The following is a 17,594-nucleotide window of genomic DNA, read 5'->3' as shown; positions in this document are numbered from 1 at the left end:
GTGGTGTTGGTATGTTCTGTCTAGGACCAGCCCAACTCCCACACAGAAAAGTCTCCAGAAACTATTTTATCCAGAGAGAGCATATGGGCAGTAGCAAAACAGAAAATATTAATTTCCAGCCTTTCCCTGTCCACCCAGAAAAAGGGATAAGGATTGGTTAGAGTGTACTGCATCATAGGAATAATATTTTTTTTTTTTTTGCAAACAAAACAGAATGGTAAAAGATGTCATTTGGCACCTTGCAGTAGAGTTTTATTTTCATCTTTTTAGTGTTCCACTCATCAGTTCCTTCCAGACTAAAGAGGTAAGTTTTATCAAGATCCCCGTGCACTTTCACTATGAACCCCCAATCACTCCATAGGATAAAGAAGGAACCATTCAAGATAACTCAAAAAGATGAAACATACCCCAGTTTAAACACGGAAAGTGAGGAAAAAAAATTCAAATAGTTTTCAGAGCGTCTGTCCAGCCTAAATGCAGCTGGCATTTCAGTTAACTTGACAAAAGGAGTCCTTCATACAGTTCCAGTATGTCTAGTGGTGAGCATAGAAGTGCTAGACTGTCCATGAAGGTACTTCTTATTTGGTCTCTGGCTTGTCTTGCAATAGTGGTATAATTGACTCCCACGCCGTAAGGCACTGAAGAAAGAAGTAAAGATTAAAAAAAAAAAAAAAAAGGATTGTACATCAGTTCTTGCAGCTTTTGACCAACCCTTCCAGACCAACAGAATGCAAGTTCAGAATGGCTAGCCAGGTCTCTATAGATTATTATAGCAGGGGGGGCTGGGGAAACCAACCAAAAAACCAAAACTAGAATCTCTAACAGCAAGAAAGTGTTCAGAAAGAATAGCTGCAGTTTCTAAACAAAGAAAACAAATTAAAGCTTTCCAAAGTCATCAGCTGTCCCAAGCTATTAAAAATGATCAGAATATATAGTATTTTCAAATATAAAGATAGATTCTTCCAAACTGAATACCACCACAGCTTTCAGCTAGGCAGACAAACTGTTTCTAGTGTGTGGGAGAGGGTTGATCTAGACACAATGGCAGTTATTATAGACTACCTCCAGCAAACTTATTTGAAAACCCCATGCATTTAGGGAAGGTAGTTCAGAGACACAGTGGTACACCTCTGGTACACCTCTGGGACTCAACTCCACTGCACAACAAACTGGTAGCACCTGATACAGTGAAATAAAAGGGAATCTAGCTTCTGGGTTATTAGAAAGTAACTCCAGGCTTTGGAGTTATTTCCCCAAACATGTACTTACTCCTCTTGTGCTGTGTATCATTACTGTCTTTCAATCATGTACAGCCCAGAAGTCAAGCTGGACATATATAGACTGTGGAATACATATTATTAAACACTGCAAATGGGCAAACTCATCACCAGCTCTTACATCCACAAGTCACTGCTGTCAAGCATCTTCCTTCTAATCTTGCTGATTGTACTGAAAGTGAATAGAGCATTTCTAGTTGTGTATCCTGAAGTGACTAGACACTTTCCCACCAAAAAGCTTCTTTGTTGCAGCTGAGAGCAAAACTAAGACGGACAGATTTAACTGTCAATTGTAGGGGCACTGCTGCACGTTTGGTGGAGTCTTTAATCCCTCCCTCCACAGTAGTCTCAGAAGAGAGAAGAGACCAGGGTGAAGGAAGTTCTGTTTGACTGGTTTTGAATTACTGACAAGACAGACATTGGCATGGGCAAAGGACGTGCATAATATTACATAGATAGGTAGCCTAGCAATGCAAGAAGTTTGTAAAGTATATGTGGAAAAAAGCAATAGGTAAGATGTTTAGGTATGTCACCATGCATAAGCCTAGTAGTGTTTAATATACCAACCCCTGCTGCTCAGTAATTTGTTCAATTCAAGAATGCAAGACAGGCAAGCATCCAGGATGAAATGCTGTTGCAGGGCTGCCTTGCAAAAGACTTAGTCTCATGCAGATCACTTCAGCATGACCAGCAACTCAACAGATTACCCTAAGCTGCTGACAAAGAGCAGCTTCCACAGCACTAGAGAACTGATTTATGTACCCAAGATTTTTTTTTTCTTCATGCCAGCATGAAGATTTCCTGAAGAATTATCACCACCTCAGAGGAAAATGAACTGTTCTTATTCCTGCCCGTGTTCCAGCAGTGCCACGTACCTTCTCGTAGTACTGGATGTTTTTATCTGCCATCCCCATAAGTAGCTGCCTGAAGTCTTGTCTTTTGTTGTTCTGCCATCTCTCCATATCCGCTTTCAGGTCAGCATTGAAACACTCCACTCGGTCTTGACATTTCTCAACATCTGTGGGTACCTGCAGGAAAAGAAATGAAGATTGAAACTGTCACTGAGACTGCTGAATTAGCTCAAACCTTACTGAGTAAAGCTACAGAGGAAAGGGTAAGTAACACTCAGTACCCTGAATAAACTCAGTTATGGCTGCAGGGACAAAAGCCCCAATTCTGTCTCTTACTGAGGAGACATGATTGCTTAATTTTTTCTCTGCTGTTTGAGGTGGTGGGCAGTTTTGCTTGTCCATCTCCATGCCAGAAATGGAGCCACACTGAGGAAGAGCTTGCTAGAGGCACATGAAGAGGAAAACCCTTTGGTGTGAGCGCTGTGTGCCTAGGCTCAGTTCCTAGTTCTCAAACTGAGCAGTTTGACTACAGCTCCAGAGCAACCTTTCTCTCCTCTTTCCCATTTACAGTTGCACTTGGCATTTCCTGATTTACACTAGTGTGTATGACACAACATTTAGGTTTGTCCAAACAGCTGGACAAGAGACCTCCGTGTTCTCTCTTGACCATACTATACAAACAGCAGTGATCAACTATGGCTTCAGAACAAAATTCCTAAGCCTCTAGTTTTTAGCTTCCACTTTTAACCTTAAGGCTGCCTGAAAAAAATGTAAGTGAAAAGCACTGATGATCATGATGCAAAGAGAACTGAAAGCATTTCACCATGGATTGCCTCATGGGCCTTTGGGTTCAACAGTGGACACATAGTCACACATAAGGAATGGGAGAAATCTTGAAGGACAGCCTACTGCAAGCCTAGGTAGAGATTTAAATGGATTATGGCAGTAGTCCCCAGCCCAAGGTAGTTACAGATTAGGCCAAAGAAGTTGGCATTCCTTGCTTATGTTTTAAAAAACATCAGGTATACCACCAGGCAACTACAGGAACAATTTACAAATGTTTCCTCAAGCAGGAAAGACATTAATAGCTTTTTCTCCCTTCTCCTTGTGTTGCATGGTCCACACAGATGGGAAGCCTGTAAGGACATGCATGACCTCAGAAGAGGAAAACCCTGAGCTCTAGCACCAATGTCAGAAGTGAACTTCTGCTCTGGAATCTGTGACTTGCACAAAGACAAAGGGCAGAATGATGAATATTTGAAGAAATTTGTAGTGGTTCCTCTCATAATTGATACTTTCAGGGAATTCCCTTTTTCTTTAAGGGGCATGAAGGAAGGAAGAGGATGAACAAACTATATAAGAAGCTTTTCACAGGTAACAATATAGTATGTCAGAGGTGTGCTACTACCTTACAGTTTGGCAAGGTACACAATTTAGGCAGAAACACATCAACTATGCTTCTTCTCCAGGATGTGAATTGGTGCCGATCACTGAAGTATTCCATCGACTAATATTCAAAGAAGGTCATACATTTGTTCTCCAATAAAGCTGTTTGAGACACAGGAAGTACCTCCTTCATACTCAAGGGCTTTGAGTACCCGTTTTATTCACACAACTGGATTTACACTACAGCCAGCTTGGGGGTTCATTAGCTACACACTTCCCCCACCCTCTCAGAGTACTAGAACTCTGGCTACAGAATCCACTCTGCTACAACTCTGGACATGAAGTTCTCTCATAGGCTTTAGACAAGAGCTACCAAGCCAGTGGCTGGAAGGTTTAGAAGAGGCTCCCTCCCCTCAAGACAAGCAGGCCTTGCATCATATTTATAAGTACTCTGCTATCTTAACGGGAAAGGCTAGGCTATCAAGAGAAAGAGACATGAAGTCTGGAAGCAAAACCACATAAGATTTCCCAATCCAATTAAGTTAGTTTCTAAGCGCTCATCAGCTTCCTGCTTCTTCTGCCATGATCTGAAACCATGAGGAATCTATAACAAAAAAATAAGTCTGTTCTTTCTCACAGCCAATTCTCCTGCAGGTCAGGCTAAGAGAGCGGTATGTGTTTAGAGCTACAGGGACAATCCAGTGGTCAGCAAATGGGTCATGTATGCTCTAATTAAGGAACAATGGCAATAAACTCCAGCTAAGTCTCCACAGGCACCATGAATGCAGTATCTACATATGTACTGGTCCTGCTCAGGAGTGTAAATACCTTTCCTTCCAAAACTGCAGCTTCCCACAACAGAAGTTGCAACTTAGCAGCTCAAACAAAATTTTAAGTTAATTAACAGCATTTAAGCACTTTATGTCAAGTGCAAGGCTAATGAAAAGAGAGTTTATACTTCCAACATCAAATCTGGACATAAGTTGAAACACCAATGCTGATGCTTTTATCTGCTTTTACCAGTGGAGATATTAAATGTCAGCTAGCAACTAGGAACTGAGAAGAAAGACAACTGGACTTCAGGCAAAGTTGCTACTTTCTCACTGATGGCTGCTCTCAGCTAATTTGAATAGCTCAAAAAAACAACCCCAACCCCAAAACCAACGGGCAACTGGTTCAAACTGCAATACACTCCAGAAGGGCCCATCACTATTTTAGTAACTTAATGTAAACTGAGAAGAGATGTATATGCAGGCAAGAACTGAGCATAAAACTATATATTCAGGAATCTGGTCACCTCATCATATGATACGAAGTTCTGCACCTATATCTATTCATCTTCACATAATTCTTGGACAGACCAGAGTAAAAGTATGCCTCACATCTAGAATTTAGCATGGGCAAGTGCAGATGGCATTACTTGCACCGTAAGCATGTCCACTTTTTAACAACTCCTCTACAGCATCATTACTAAATAACAAATGGTCCTGAAGCACAACAAATCCAACATTTATTAGGCAACTAATCTCTGTATATGCTACTTCTACCTTCCTAGTTCTCTGGAAACATACACTGTTACAAGCCTTTTTTTTCCCCTGTAAATACATACAGTCACCTTCTACTTCAAGTTCTGCACTGCCATATTTAATGCTCCCATAGATCAGCACACTGCAAAGCCTCAAGGCAGACAGAATAAATTAGGTCACCAGGAATGGACTTCATCTCACCAAAAGGGAACAGTGCTTGGACATCATTAAATTTGCTGAATTACTGCAAAACCAGCTCCAGCGTGGGTCAGAAATGGGTAAGAAGCAATTCACCACTCTACTTGTCAGAAACAGAAAGGCTGCAGACTGTGCCAATACTGTTATTCTAGCATTAAAACACACACACACGCTATGCTTTTAGTGTAAACCTCAGCATTCTAAGCAGTACTTGCTGACAGACATTTACAGTAGCCCTACAAGCCTTCTGCATTTATAGGCCACCGAGTTCTAAGCTGATCAGCTCAATGTGAGAACGACCTAATGACACTGACGGAGCTTTGTGAAGCCAATCTGATTATGTGTACAGCGAGCCCCAGAATGCCCTCCAGTGGAAGAGATTAACAAGTAATGATAGGCCCTTATTTCGTGATCCAAAAGTAGACCTTTTTTTCCCCCTGAAGTTTTGGGTGGGTTTTTTTTTTTTTTAACATAACTTCTGCCAAATCAGCTAAATATGCCAAAAGGAACACAAATGCCATTCTCTGCATAACCCAGCTCATGATCATCTGTCTGCTTTTAGTTTCCAGCAAGTCATAGCCAGCAGCCCTCACTGAATGGAAGATGTGCTGCTAGCCACTGCCCTGCGTTACCAGCTCTTACAGATGAGGACATTCCCTCCAGGTGGAAAGGATCTGAAAAGCCCAAGCTAGAATTTTATCAACATGCAAGGAGTTCTATTAGTTTCTTCAACTTCACCTTGTAAATGACACATAAGACTTACGTAAGGAAAAAAGGTACAAGGAGTTGCCAAAATATATACTTATAGTCTGGAGAAGAGATGTAAGTATTCAAAAAATTCTTAGACGGCTATTGAAGTGCTGTGCTTTACACAATAATCCCACTGAGAGATGAGATGCAAAAGCCTTTTCATAGGTGAGAGATTAGCAAAGTTCAGCAGTTCCAATGCATCAAGATCTTGATAGAGTCAAATGCCAAAAAACCTCAAATGGCTTGCTGCATATGCTAGATCTAGTTCCCCCTATCCTACATACAACTTGTTAGAATACCTGCTTATACAAAGCTACACTAAGGAAGTAAGAGTACATACCACACCTGCCAGTAGTGGGGCAGGAGAAGGACCGAAATACAAGAGCACCACAAAATACCTAAGACACCGCTATTTGTAGAGACACAGACACAAGACCAGAAAAATACCTGATTGCAATTCTATGCTCTGTCCTCTTCAGCTTCTTAGATTAAAGACATTATGTGAACCTCCTGTAAGATTATTGAACAGTAGTCCTAATACTGGAGAGTTATCCATCCGTTAACACAAAGATGAAGGGAAACCAAAAAAAAACCCCCAAGCAGAGGAGGGGAAACAAAACCTGTTGTCACTGCTGGTTAAAGTTGCAGTGATTTTAAATAGGGCTCTTGCACATTGCTTCACGCAGAAAGCAGGTGGCAGCACAAGCACGCCAGTTTACAGCTTTCCTTCTGCACGAAGCCCAGACAAACCCTGTCACCCAGTGACAGCTGCTGTGTCTGTTCAGCATCAGGCAGGAAGGGCTCCTTAGCAGAAGGGCCAAAATATGGACTCTTCCACGGTCAAAAAAGGGTGTCCTACAATACAGTTCAGCAGTGCCAGCGCTAGGACTTTAACTCAGCTACTGTTAAATCATCAGGGACTGCTGGTGATTTAGCAGCATGTCAGCCAGCTGCTGACACTACCGCTGCTACAGTCCATGTCACTAAACGTTCCAAGAGATTGCTGGCTGTTGTTCATGCGTTACACGCGTGAGAGCCATCCTGCTCTCTACGGCAGGAGATCAGTAGTACAGAAGTTGCTAGGCAGGTTATATATGTTCATACCCAGGTCTTTATTTCGTACCACCTTGCCAACAACAAACTTCTGTTCTGCCAGAAATTGCTTATACTGCAAAGAAGCTGACAGACCCAGACAAAGCAAGTTCTGTTTCTCCATTCTTCTCGGGAAGTAATGTAAGTGCAACCTGTTTTTGTAGGGTAGTTTTAAGTGCTAACCTTTGGACGGTCTTCTTTTTTCAAGGCTACTGCTTCCAGTTTTGCTTCATACTCAGCTTGAACTTGGTCTCTCTTCTTCAACACATTCTGTGGGCAAGAGAAGAGACAGTTGTGAGAGGCACCCTCTAGTTCCTTCCCTCCCCAGCCTGCAGGAAACTGCAAAGCGATACAGCTTCAGTGCTAACTCAGTCCAAAGTCAGATTTTCAGACTTGCTTCATCCTACTTTACAGTACTTAGGCAGTAGTTTTTAAAAACATAGAACACTTGCTCTCCAGCAGCTGGTAGGGTCAGATAAAATTCAACTTTTGGACAAGCTGGAGGCATGCAAGATAGAAGCTGTCATCCAACCATGCATATAATCCTGACTAAGTAAGTTTGATTCATCAGTTCACCTATTATCAGCACAACAAGGATATAAACAAAAACATCAAAGCTGCCAAGGACTAGCGCAAGGCTTTTGATATCCTCATGCAGCAGACAACAGCGCCGGCACAGAGACAGGAAGGCCACCAAAGAAGTTACTACATCTTCCTTTTCACTTGCAAAGACTCCTCAAAGTCCCTTATAGCAAGCTGTTACATTCTCATGTTAGAACAAAAGTAAGCTTTGCTTTTATCAATTTGGGGGGGGATTGGTTGTTGGTTTAATTAAAAAAATTAAAGTTATGAAAAGCACAATTTACATGAAAAGCACTGAACCACCTGAGGGAGTTTCACAAGCAGTCAACAAACATTTCATTGACAGAGTATTCTCAGAACAGAGAGCAAAAGATGCTCCTCTTATCTTGTACTATGTTCATAAGGTTATTTGTAATTGTGCTACTGTCTCTACTAAGGTTATACTACAGTCTTATAATTTAAGAACAACCACAGATATTAGTCTTTTTAAAAATATACGACTAAAAAATAAGCAATTCTGTGTCTGCAAGAGTGGGCAACTTACTTCAGTCTTCACAAAGAAACAACTAGTAATATTTTTTAACTCGATGCAAAGTTATTATTAAAAATGCTCAGAGGGAAGTCAGCCAACACTTTCTGCTGAGGCACCTGTAAATTTGAACTTCTCTTGCAGCCCACTTGCCCAGTACATGCATTGAGTCTTCCCTTCTGCCACCCAGGAGGAATTACCCCATTAGGACAAAAGGAGGTAACTAATCATTTTAACCATTTCAGACAGGGCTAGTAAAGCAGGACTAGTCACGTGCACGGCTACCTAAAGAAACATCTGTTTAAAAGAGCAGTTCTCAGAGCTCCAAGAGACAGCCTAGCCAAGATCTGTTTCCTAATTAAAGATGTACAAACCTTGTACCTAATAATCATCATCTTCCCCCTCCTCCCTCTTAAGTCAAAGGAAGTTCACCAGTGCAGTTGCTCTAGAGAGAGACATTGCAATCAACAATCTTACAAACCTCAGTCCGATAAATGGGAATGGCATCCCATCCTCAAAGTTGCTATTGGTTTATACAAAAAGGGGGGCAAAAAGGAAAAATTCATCTTTAACAGCTTAAGCCTCCCTTTTGTCCCCAAAGAGACACAAGCAAGCATGCTATTGGTCTTGTTTGCTTGAAAAGCCACAACACTCCCATTCCCTTGAGAATCTAAGCAACTATGTGGAATAGCCCATAAGTGATTGAGGTTACCAATGCAACAAAAGCCTGAGAGAATTAACAGGTATTTCTACTTTGTATTGCCTCTTGAACCCGAGTCAACTGAAATTTCTTCTCAGAAAAACAACCACCTCCAGCAATTGCACTCAGCCTTTAGAAGCCTGGAGTTAGTGTGGTACGCTGGATCTGTACCAGGAGTAGCAAATGATTAACAGGTATTGTCAGACTAGATTCAAGGGGCAGGTGTCTTATTTCTCCTTAAGTGCTCAAGTCCATGCACTGTGGACCATTAACAATATGCTTCTGAATACAGCTTTAAGTAGCCATTAATGGCTGACCCGTAAGTGATGAGAAAAATATTGCCTTCCCTTTCACTTGCCACATATGCGAAAGGAAGTGTTTCCTCTGGCAGGTCCAGGCAATCTCTTCTCAGTTGGAGAATAATGCATTAATGCTTCAGCAGATCCTCTGAAAAGCTCTGTTCCAAGTATCCCCAGAATTACCACAGCCATTGCAATACTTACTTGGCCTCACTTAATAGAGGAAAAAAAATTAAAAAATAATTAACAAGAAGTTGGAGAAAAACAATTAAAAAAACCCTACATACCACATTTCAGTTATTTGGGGACAGAACTAAACCACTAGTCCCTATACAAGCAAGACTTAGCTTGCTTTCAGTGAAGCAGGTCCTTCTCCATTTTGTGTTTAGCTGAAACATTTCACTTTGGCCCATATCTCTGAAGGAGCTTCAGGAGTTTGCCATCAGCCTCCTTTCTCAAAATGCAATCCTATGCCATTTACACACCCCACAGCTTCCTACTACGACTAGACATCACAAAAGGATCCTTATTTACGGCACGCCTTTAGAGAGACGGCTATTCACACGGTGCTTGCTTTAAACATGCATTAAAAGTAATGTGCAAGCACACCACTGGGGATCACATCATCTGATAAGCCTTTCTGGCAGCGTTAAGCACAGAGTTCACGTAACGTTTTGATATCAGCACTGAATTATGTAGAGTGGAGCTCACCCTCTGCACTTGCCTCCCTGGGGAACACCGGCACACCACACAAAATGTGGTACCGCACATGTGCTCACAAGGGCCTCCCTGCACCAGGATCCGGGATGCCATCTGGCCATCTCATACATTGCCTGTATTTTAGAAAAGGTCTTTCCTAGACACTGCCAGCACACATTTTAACTCAAGCCCACAATGCCAGCCCCTCCCCGCTTCTGCAAACCTCTCAAATGAACCCAGAGACAGGGCTTCCCTGGAGTCAGCCAGTATGTTTCAACCGGAATAACTGGGCTTTGCCTCCATATGTGCAGTTCCCTCAGGCCGCCCCTTCAGTTATACGAGTGCTCCTGAAGATGCTAATGTGAACATCCATCTCCAAAACAGTGAAGAAAACCTGGCAGTTCTTACCCTGAGGACAGTCACCCAGCTAGAGTCTGCCCTACAAATCACGTTCCTATACCTACATCTGGAGCACAGTGTGCAACAGAGAAAGCTATCAAGGTTGCACCAAACTCCCAGTGTCTAAAGACATAGCTTACATCATGTATCCTGTCCAAAAGCTGTGCTCTGAAAGACCAAAACCGACTTCAATTTCACAAGCAGGCCTCACAGCAGCTGATGAATAGGACTGCACTGCTAGTGAAGAGGAGAGCCCTTTCAGCAGACAGCCTCCTGCACCCCAAGAGTAGCCTCCTTTACAGTTACTTACTCGGTTTTAGGCAGCCTGGGAAGACAGTTCTGTAGCTGCTTACTGCAGAAATAGCAATATATATTTTCTAGCATAAGAAAACTGCACTTGGTACGACCTGAGACATTCCAAGTTTTGGTATTTGGGAGGGAAGGAATATAGGAACAGTCTGCCTTGGCTAGCAGTAGTGCTTATTCTTGATTTCCAGAGTAAAACTAATGAGATGCCCAAACTGGACACTAAGGACCATAACCCTTATGTGCTATGAACTGCTATTTTGCAAGTGTGGTTTCTAGACCAAACCAGTTCCAAAACACAAACACAATAACTGACAGGAAGAGTGAATCCTTTAGGGCACTAGAAAGTCAAGTCAACAGCCTAAAAATTAGGCTAAAAATCAAGGGTTTCTTCAGCTGAAGAGGTACTTCAGACAGTTAAATACCACTTACCACAGGGAGAGCAGCGTTAAAAGACTTGCAGCTAGACTACCTGTTGGCTTGGAGACTGCACTTCGTGTCTTTGCCATCATCTGCCAACGGCCCTTTTAGAATGGGGCTGTCTCCACGCCAACAGGTAGTCTAGCTGCAAGTCTTTTAACGCTGCTCTCCCTGTGGTAAGTGGTATTTAACTGTCTGAAGTACCTCTTCAGCTGAAGAAACCCTTGCTTTTTAGCTTAAAAAAAACTCTTCCCCTGCTACATTTTTGAAAAGCGCCTCTCACAACTCAGCTTGCTACTTCAGGTGCCATCTCCAGTAGGCCATGACATTTGTAGCATCAAAAGCCAGATGTTCTGGGCTAAAAGCTTTAACCCCTAGCCTCATGCTCTGTTTATTTGTAAGTACACACAGACCCATCTTCCTACAGAATAAGGATAAATCTGAACACCCTGGGTCAAAGGCTTCCAGCTACAGCTCAGGGTGTTCCAGCAATACTTGGGTGTTAGTAGTCCTGTAAAGAAAATGCACCTTGTTTATGTTAGGGTCAACACCATGACTACAAAAGCAAAGAGTATACTCAGGGAATTAGTGCAAAGCCTTCTGCAAGATACTTCAGCCAGGTAAGACAGAAGCCGTTCAACTAGCTATCTGAAGATGAGAAAAGAAGTCTGCAAGTGAGTGTTTCAATTCTCAGTTTGAGAAGTATAGGATGACTAAGATTATGCTGGAGAAGGACCACCACGTTCAGACTGTAGGTTTACAACAGACTATTAGATCTCTAAAGAAGTGCATACCATAGCCTTGTTACAGTTGTTCTAAATGGAAAGTCCTCAGAAGGAATTTGTCTGTTTGTACCCCACAGAGGGACTGCTAATACATCGTGTACGATGGGCATGTGGTGAAAAGCTCTAACAGCTGAACTAGAGTCCTTTGGTTTCAGTTTTCAATGCAGTTAACTCAGTGATTCTTTTCCCCAAGCAATGGGATTGACTACCAATGCTCCTTAAATTCAAGAGAATAAAACTGCAGCTTCTATTACTTCTGCGCAAGCAGTAGGATACAAAGTTCTTAGAGAGCTTAACAGTCACAGAACATCGTTAAGAAGTTACTTGGTATGCAGAACCCAACAGAACTTTACAACAGACATAGGGTATGAGGACGAGAGCGGAAGCAGGGTCTGCCATTTGGACACGTGGTTCTAAAATAAGCCACCCAACCCTGCTACACACAAGTGACAGAAGCTGCTAATGCTGCCTTTTCTGCAGGGCCAGACACTGACCCAGGAGTGAAGAGCTGAGCCACGACTGACTTTCTAACAATTCAGAGAGAAGACTCGAGGCAGGCACAGGATGTCTCCTATAGAGTACCACCGCCATTCCAGTGAAGGAGCAACTCTTCAACACTTCGTGTGCACCTTAGCACTACTGACCTCAGCTTGACTGACTAGCAGAGCAGAGAGATAATGCTACCCATGCAGTACCCTGCTACTAAACATGCCTCGTTTTGTTTGATTATGAAAACATCCTCCTAGCTAATGCATTATTTACTTCCCCACTTCTCACACCACCAACACTTCTCACTGTCAGAAAGAATGAAATCACTGATGCATCATTCCATGCAAACACGATGAGTGTCTTCTGCCACAGGGCTCTCTTTACCTTCATCGACTCCGAGTATAATATATATTCCCTAAGCACAGGCAGGAAGTCTTCTGTCATGTCTTCACTAAGTTCTTCAAGAGCTGTGCAGCAGTTCCCAATACAGGCAGACACCCCTTCCAGTGGCTCTGATAGCTCAACCTCCAGCCCTCCCCAGGTTGAATAAACAGGGCCATATTCTCGTAGTTCCACCAAGTATTCTGCAAGAGGCAGATGGAAAAGTAGATTAACAGAACAAGAGCAAGGCACAAGGATCTGCAAACACTCACACTAAACAGGACAAACCATGCACCAAGCTTGGCAAACATTAACTCCCCCAGGAGTCAAGTCTTGTGTTGCATTAGCATCTTGATAGACAGAGCTCCATGGCTGCGCACATGACAGGTCCAAGTTGCCCCCTGCTTAACTGATCATTCCTACAAATTTCCAATAAAGACACTTGCATCTGCGCGGTAACCAAAGTAATTTTTTTTTAAATGTATGTAAAATTTGGTTCTGCTAAGACAGGTCTGTAAAGGTTATCTTTGTCTAGGAATTCCATCTGTACTTTTCCAGATGGAATCTATAGGGTTTATCCCTCCCAAAAGTCTTTCCAAAAATAAGTCTAGTAAGAAAGCAGATTGGTATAACAAGAAGAATGACTTTAAAAAAAAATATTTGAGGAGTTGAGTAAGATATGATACTCTGTTAGGCTTTGGGCCTGTTTTAAATCTGCAAGAGGCATTAGGTTTTGCTCTGTGTATGGCTCATTACAGGCCAGAATCATTAACACAAGTTGTCTTGGTCACGCCATCAACCAGAACAAGATACAGAGCACTCAGACTGAAGTATTATGATAGAGAACCTTGTGTCCTCACCCAACTGTTCCTTGATAATCCGTTGTGCTATTCTGTCAATGGTACCAAGCTTTAGAGAAAATGTATCTAGATACTCCCCAATGGCTGCAAACTCCAGTGGACGACTTCTTAATTTGTAGCCTCCTGTGACATATTTGACAGACTCCCCCATCTTTGATAGCAATGCCATTCCTTGCTTTTTGTAGGCATTAAGATCCTAGGAAGGTAAAAAAAAAAACACACAAGAGTTTAGAAATATTTCACTTGCACATTGAAAGATTAATACAGTGAAGGATACTTTCCAGTCAAGATCAAATCTTGTGAAGGCAAGAGATTACATGTGACATCGCAATGGACAAAATCTCACTTTGTATGAGTTGTACAGCTAAGCACATTTTCAAGACTACCTCTAGACAGAGATAAGATGCAGATGCAGAGTCTAGTTGGAGGTTAGTAACAAGTAGTGTCCCTCAGGGGTCAGTACTGGGCCCAGTTTTGTTCAACATATTCATCAATGATCTGGATGAAGGGATAGAGTGTACCATCAGCAAGTTTGCTGGTGACACAAAACTGGGAGGAGTGGCTGACATGCCAGAAGGCTGTGCCGCCATACAGTGAGACCTGGACAGGCTGGAGAGTTGGGCAGAAAGAAACCTGATGAAGTTCAACAAGGGTAAGTGTAGGGTGCTGCACCTGGGGAGGAATAACCCCATGCACCAGTACAGGTTGGGGGCTGACCTCCTGGAGAGCAGCTCTGTGGAGAGGGACCTGGGAGTCCTGGTGGACAACAGGATGACCATGAGCCAGCAATGTGCCCTGGCGGCCAAGAAGGCGAATGGCATCCTGGGGTGCATCAAGAAGAGTGTGGCCAGCAGGTCGAGGGAGGTCATCCTCCCCCTCTACTCTGCCCTGGTGAGACCGCATCTGGAGCACTGTGTCCAGTTCTGGGCTCCCCAGTTCAAGAAAGACAGGGAACTGCTGGAGAGGGTCCAGCAAAGGGCAACAAAGATGATTAGGGGACTGGAGCACCTTTCTTATGAGGAAAGGCTGAGGGACTTGGGTCTCTTTAGTCTAGAGAAAAGAAGATTGAGGGGGGATCTTATTAATACATACAAATACTTAATGGGAGGATGCCAGGGGGATGGGAGCAGTCTTTTTTCAGTGGCGCCCAGTGATAGGACGAGGGGTAATGGGCATAAACTTGAACATAGGAAGTTCCATCTTAACATGAGAAGGAACTTCTTTACTTTGAGGGTAGTGGAGCACTGGCACAGGCTGCCCAGAGAGGTGGTGGAGTCTCCCCCTCTGGAGACATTCAAAACCCGCCTGGACGCTGTCCTGTGTAACGTGCTGTAGGTGACCCTGCTCTGGCAGGGGGGTTGGACTAGATGATCTCCAGAGGTCCCTTCCAACCCTAACAATTCTGTGAATTCTGTGAATAAGCTATCCAGGAGAATGGTATGAAGTACATTATAAATGAGTAACTGGTCCACCTTTGCATATGGCCAGACTTTCCCATATTCTTGTACTGTCACCAGGGAAGCAGTGACATTAACAGCTCTGTTTCCACCAATACTGATCATGACATTGATCCACGCATACTTTTAAGTCATAGCCCACAATACCACTATTATGCAAATGCACCAGCCAGCTCCGATGACCTAATACATATTTCATGCCTGTTTGGTCAGCAGCCTCCTCACACCAGTTGTGTGGTCAGATATGAGGCAGAGGAAGACTGGACATAGAAAAAGCACAGCATGGGAAGACTAGCATAGCTTCTCTGCCAGACAGATTGCAGTTCAGGCTGGGTCAGATGTAGCCATGTTGTCTGCACAGAAAGCTTAAACCTCCTTGCCAACATTTTTCACATTTGCATAAACAAACATTTAGACAACCTATATTAATAAGGTTGGGTTACGCTACAATCTTCAGGGGATTTCACCTTGACAGCATATCAGAAAAAAAAATGGTTTTAGTTAGCCAAAACGCCGTCCATTTTGCATTTTACTCCTTCCAGCAGGGGTCCCTGTTCAACATCTCAAAACAGGCTTAGGAGCTATAACTAGGTTATCCTACGCAGCCTGAGGAAGAGATGTTCTCAAACCAAGCAGACGTGTAGAGGTCAAGAATCAAGACATGTTATTACAGACTAGACTAAAAGCTTAAGTGTTCTTTAAAAAAATACAACAGCCATCTTCAAAAAATGTACTACAGTATTCCTTCCAAGTACTTATGTATAAGTCAAACGTAAATCTGATTAAGAAAACCTGACATATTAGCAGCTACTATAATTTTGAATTATGTTTGCATTTAAATGCAGTGACTCTTGCCTTCTGCCTGTCCTAAGCGCTACCTGCAAGCAGGCATCAGAAAAAGACCCATTAACTCAAACTTACTTACTCTCTCAAGCATTCTGGTATGTTACTGATCCAAACAGGGAACTTGAAGAAAGGCTGGTTTCTCTTTTTCAACCAGGAGGTGGTTTCATGACTTTCTGCAGTAACTGAATTCTGAAGTCCTAGCCCACTGAACTGACCCCTTACTGCTGCAACACAGCAAGTTCCAACACTAGAGACAGCCAAAGAACATGTGTCCTTTTCCCTCGGGCTCCCTGGATGCTCTGTATTCTCAAGGCAAGCCCTGCCTGGGACTGCGGATAAAGCTCTTATCTTTCCTTTTACAGGGGTGGGAGAAGACAGCTAAGCAGCTAAGAAAGTTGATCGTCATGCTTTGACAGCTGAAAAGCAGAACAAAGCTATCAAACGCTTAACTATCAAGGTGCTAAACAAATTCTGCACTTCGGGCTTGTTTCAGAGGTTGAGTTCACCATGGAGGGGAAATAAAAGGGAACTGGAGCTTGAGTCTCACATTACCAGGGAGCATAGCATGAGCCTGAAGTGAGCTCAAATTAAGTGTCACATTTGAGTGAGCGAGCATAATGTGACATTGGAAAGACGTGCTTTTACAGCTCTCTCACTTATCAGGTCAAACCTAAGCATGACTGTAGGTCCTCCTAGTCTTATTTAAAACACAGTTCAAAAGACAGCTAAAGAAAATTGCACTGTTGCCAGATGAGTCACGCAGAAGATGAGCATGAAGTTGTTAACTGAGAACAAACAAAAAATAAGGGCTTCATGCTTAGCTTTGAGGGCAACAAGTGCAACCAGTACAGGAGACACAGACAAGAAAAAAAGTCAAGAAATCCGCAACCTTTTGTACAAAAGAGATCTCTCCTTCTTCCCCACTTCCCTCCTTCCCAAAAGAGGATTTTAAAATCCACAGTTTTCTAAATTCTGCACCTCTCTTGCATCAGAGGAGTATGTTCTAGACACAGGGATACAACACAAGCAAGTCTCAAGAACTAAATCTGCCAACCATCCCGCCCTTCAAGCAAAGAGAACCCACACAGTTGTCACACACAGGGGTCTGTCACATACAACATTCAGGGTCCCCAACAACTCCAGGTATTTTAGGAGTTCTGACCTGTAGATGTAGTTTTATTAATGCCTTTTTACCTTCATTTCAAAGGAAACTGCAAAGGTGCCTGTTCTGCTGCCCCTGGCAATGACTGTGTTTAGAAGTTACCGGCTTACCTTGGCTGTGAGAAACACATTGAAGTGCTCATTAAAAGAAAGCACCGGGTGATCGGTTATTCTCTTCAAGAATTTGTCTAACGCTTTCCTCCTCGTCTCCACGAATTCTTCAGAAAAGCGATCGACAACACCCTTCACCACAAATTTCTCAGGAAGAGGCTGGCAGAGACAAGCAAAATGCACAAGATTAAAAAGACCAAAAACTTCCTTCTGGTCTTTGGAAACATACAAAGCAATTAAACTCCAGTCTTAGCAGGAACTGAAATGTTATGTTTGCTAACAGGAACCATACATCAGACAGGATGGCAAGCCCTGCTCTGAATTACCCTTTAGTTGGTCTGGCCTAAAGCTAGCAGTTCTACTGAGTGAGTGGTTTCAGCTGAGCTACACCAGTGAAGCCCAGACAAGTACTCACACTAAGTACATCTAGCATACCTCAGGGTGTTGCCCCCTACTGCTATCCATGTTCAAGCTCCAGCTCTAAAGGAGA

At 42.9% G+C, this 17,594-nt stretch overlaps 1 protein-coding gene across 1 annotated transcript in view; it reads right to left on the bottom strand.

Annotated features, from left to right (window-relative positions):
- Positions 1-220: 220 nt before the first annotated feature.
- The window catches only part of SNX30 (sorting nexin family member 30), a 38,340-nt gene continuing 20,966 nt past the window's right edge, over positions 221-17,594 (bottom strand). Inside the window, exons 4-9 of the mRNA XM_009890026.1 lie at positions 17,105-17,263; positions 13,530-13,725; positions 12,673-12,872; positions 7,264-7,350; positions 2,153-2,305; positions 221-638 (exon numbers count right to left, since the gene is read on the bottom strand). Coding sequence (XP_009888328.1) covers positions 579-638; positions 2,153-2,305; positions 7,264-7,350; positions 12,673-12,872; positions 13,530-13,725; positions 17,105-17,263 — 855 coding nt within the window. The 3' untranslated portion in view covers positions 221-578. The remainder of the gene's footprint in view (positions 639-2,152; positions 2,306-7,263; positions 7,351-12,672; positions 12,873-13,529; positions 13,726-17,104; positions 17,264-17,594) is intronic.

Source organism: Charadrius vociferus, unplaced genomic scaffold (genome assembly GCF_000708025.1).
Source record: "Charadrius vociferus isolate BGI_N301 unplaced genomic scaffold, ASM70802v2 scaffold528, whole genome shotgun sequence".
NCBI classification, from domain to species: Eukaryota; Metazoa; Chordata; class Aves; order Charadriiformes; family Charadriidae; genus Charadrius; species Charadrius vociferus.
This window is presented reverse-complemented; position numbering and strand designations above follow the sequence as displayed.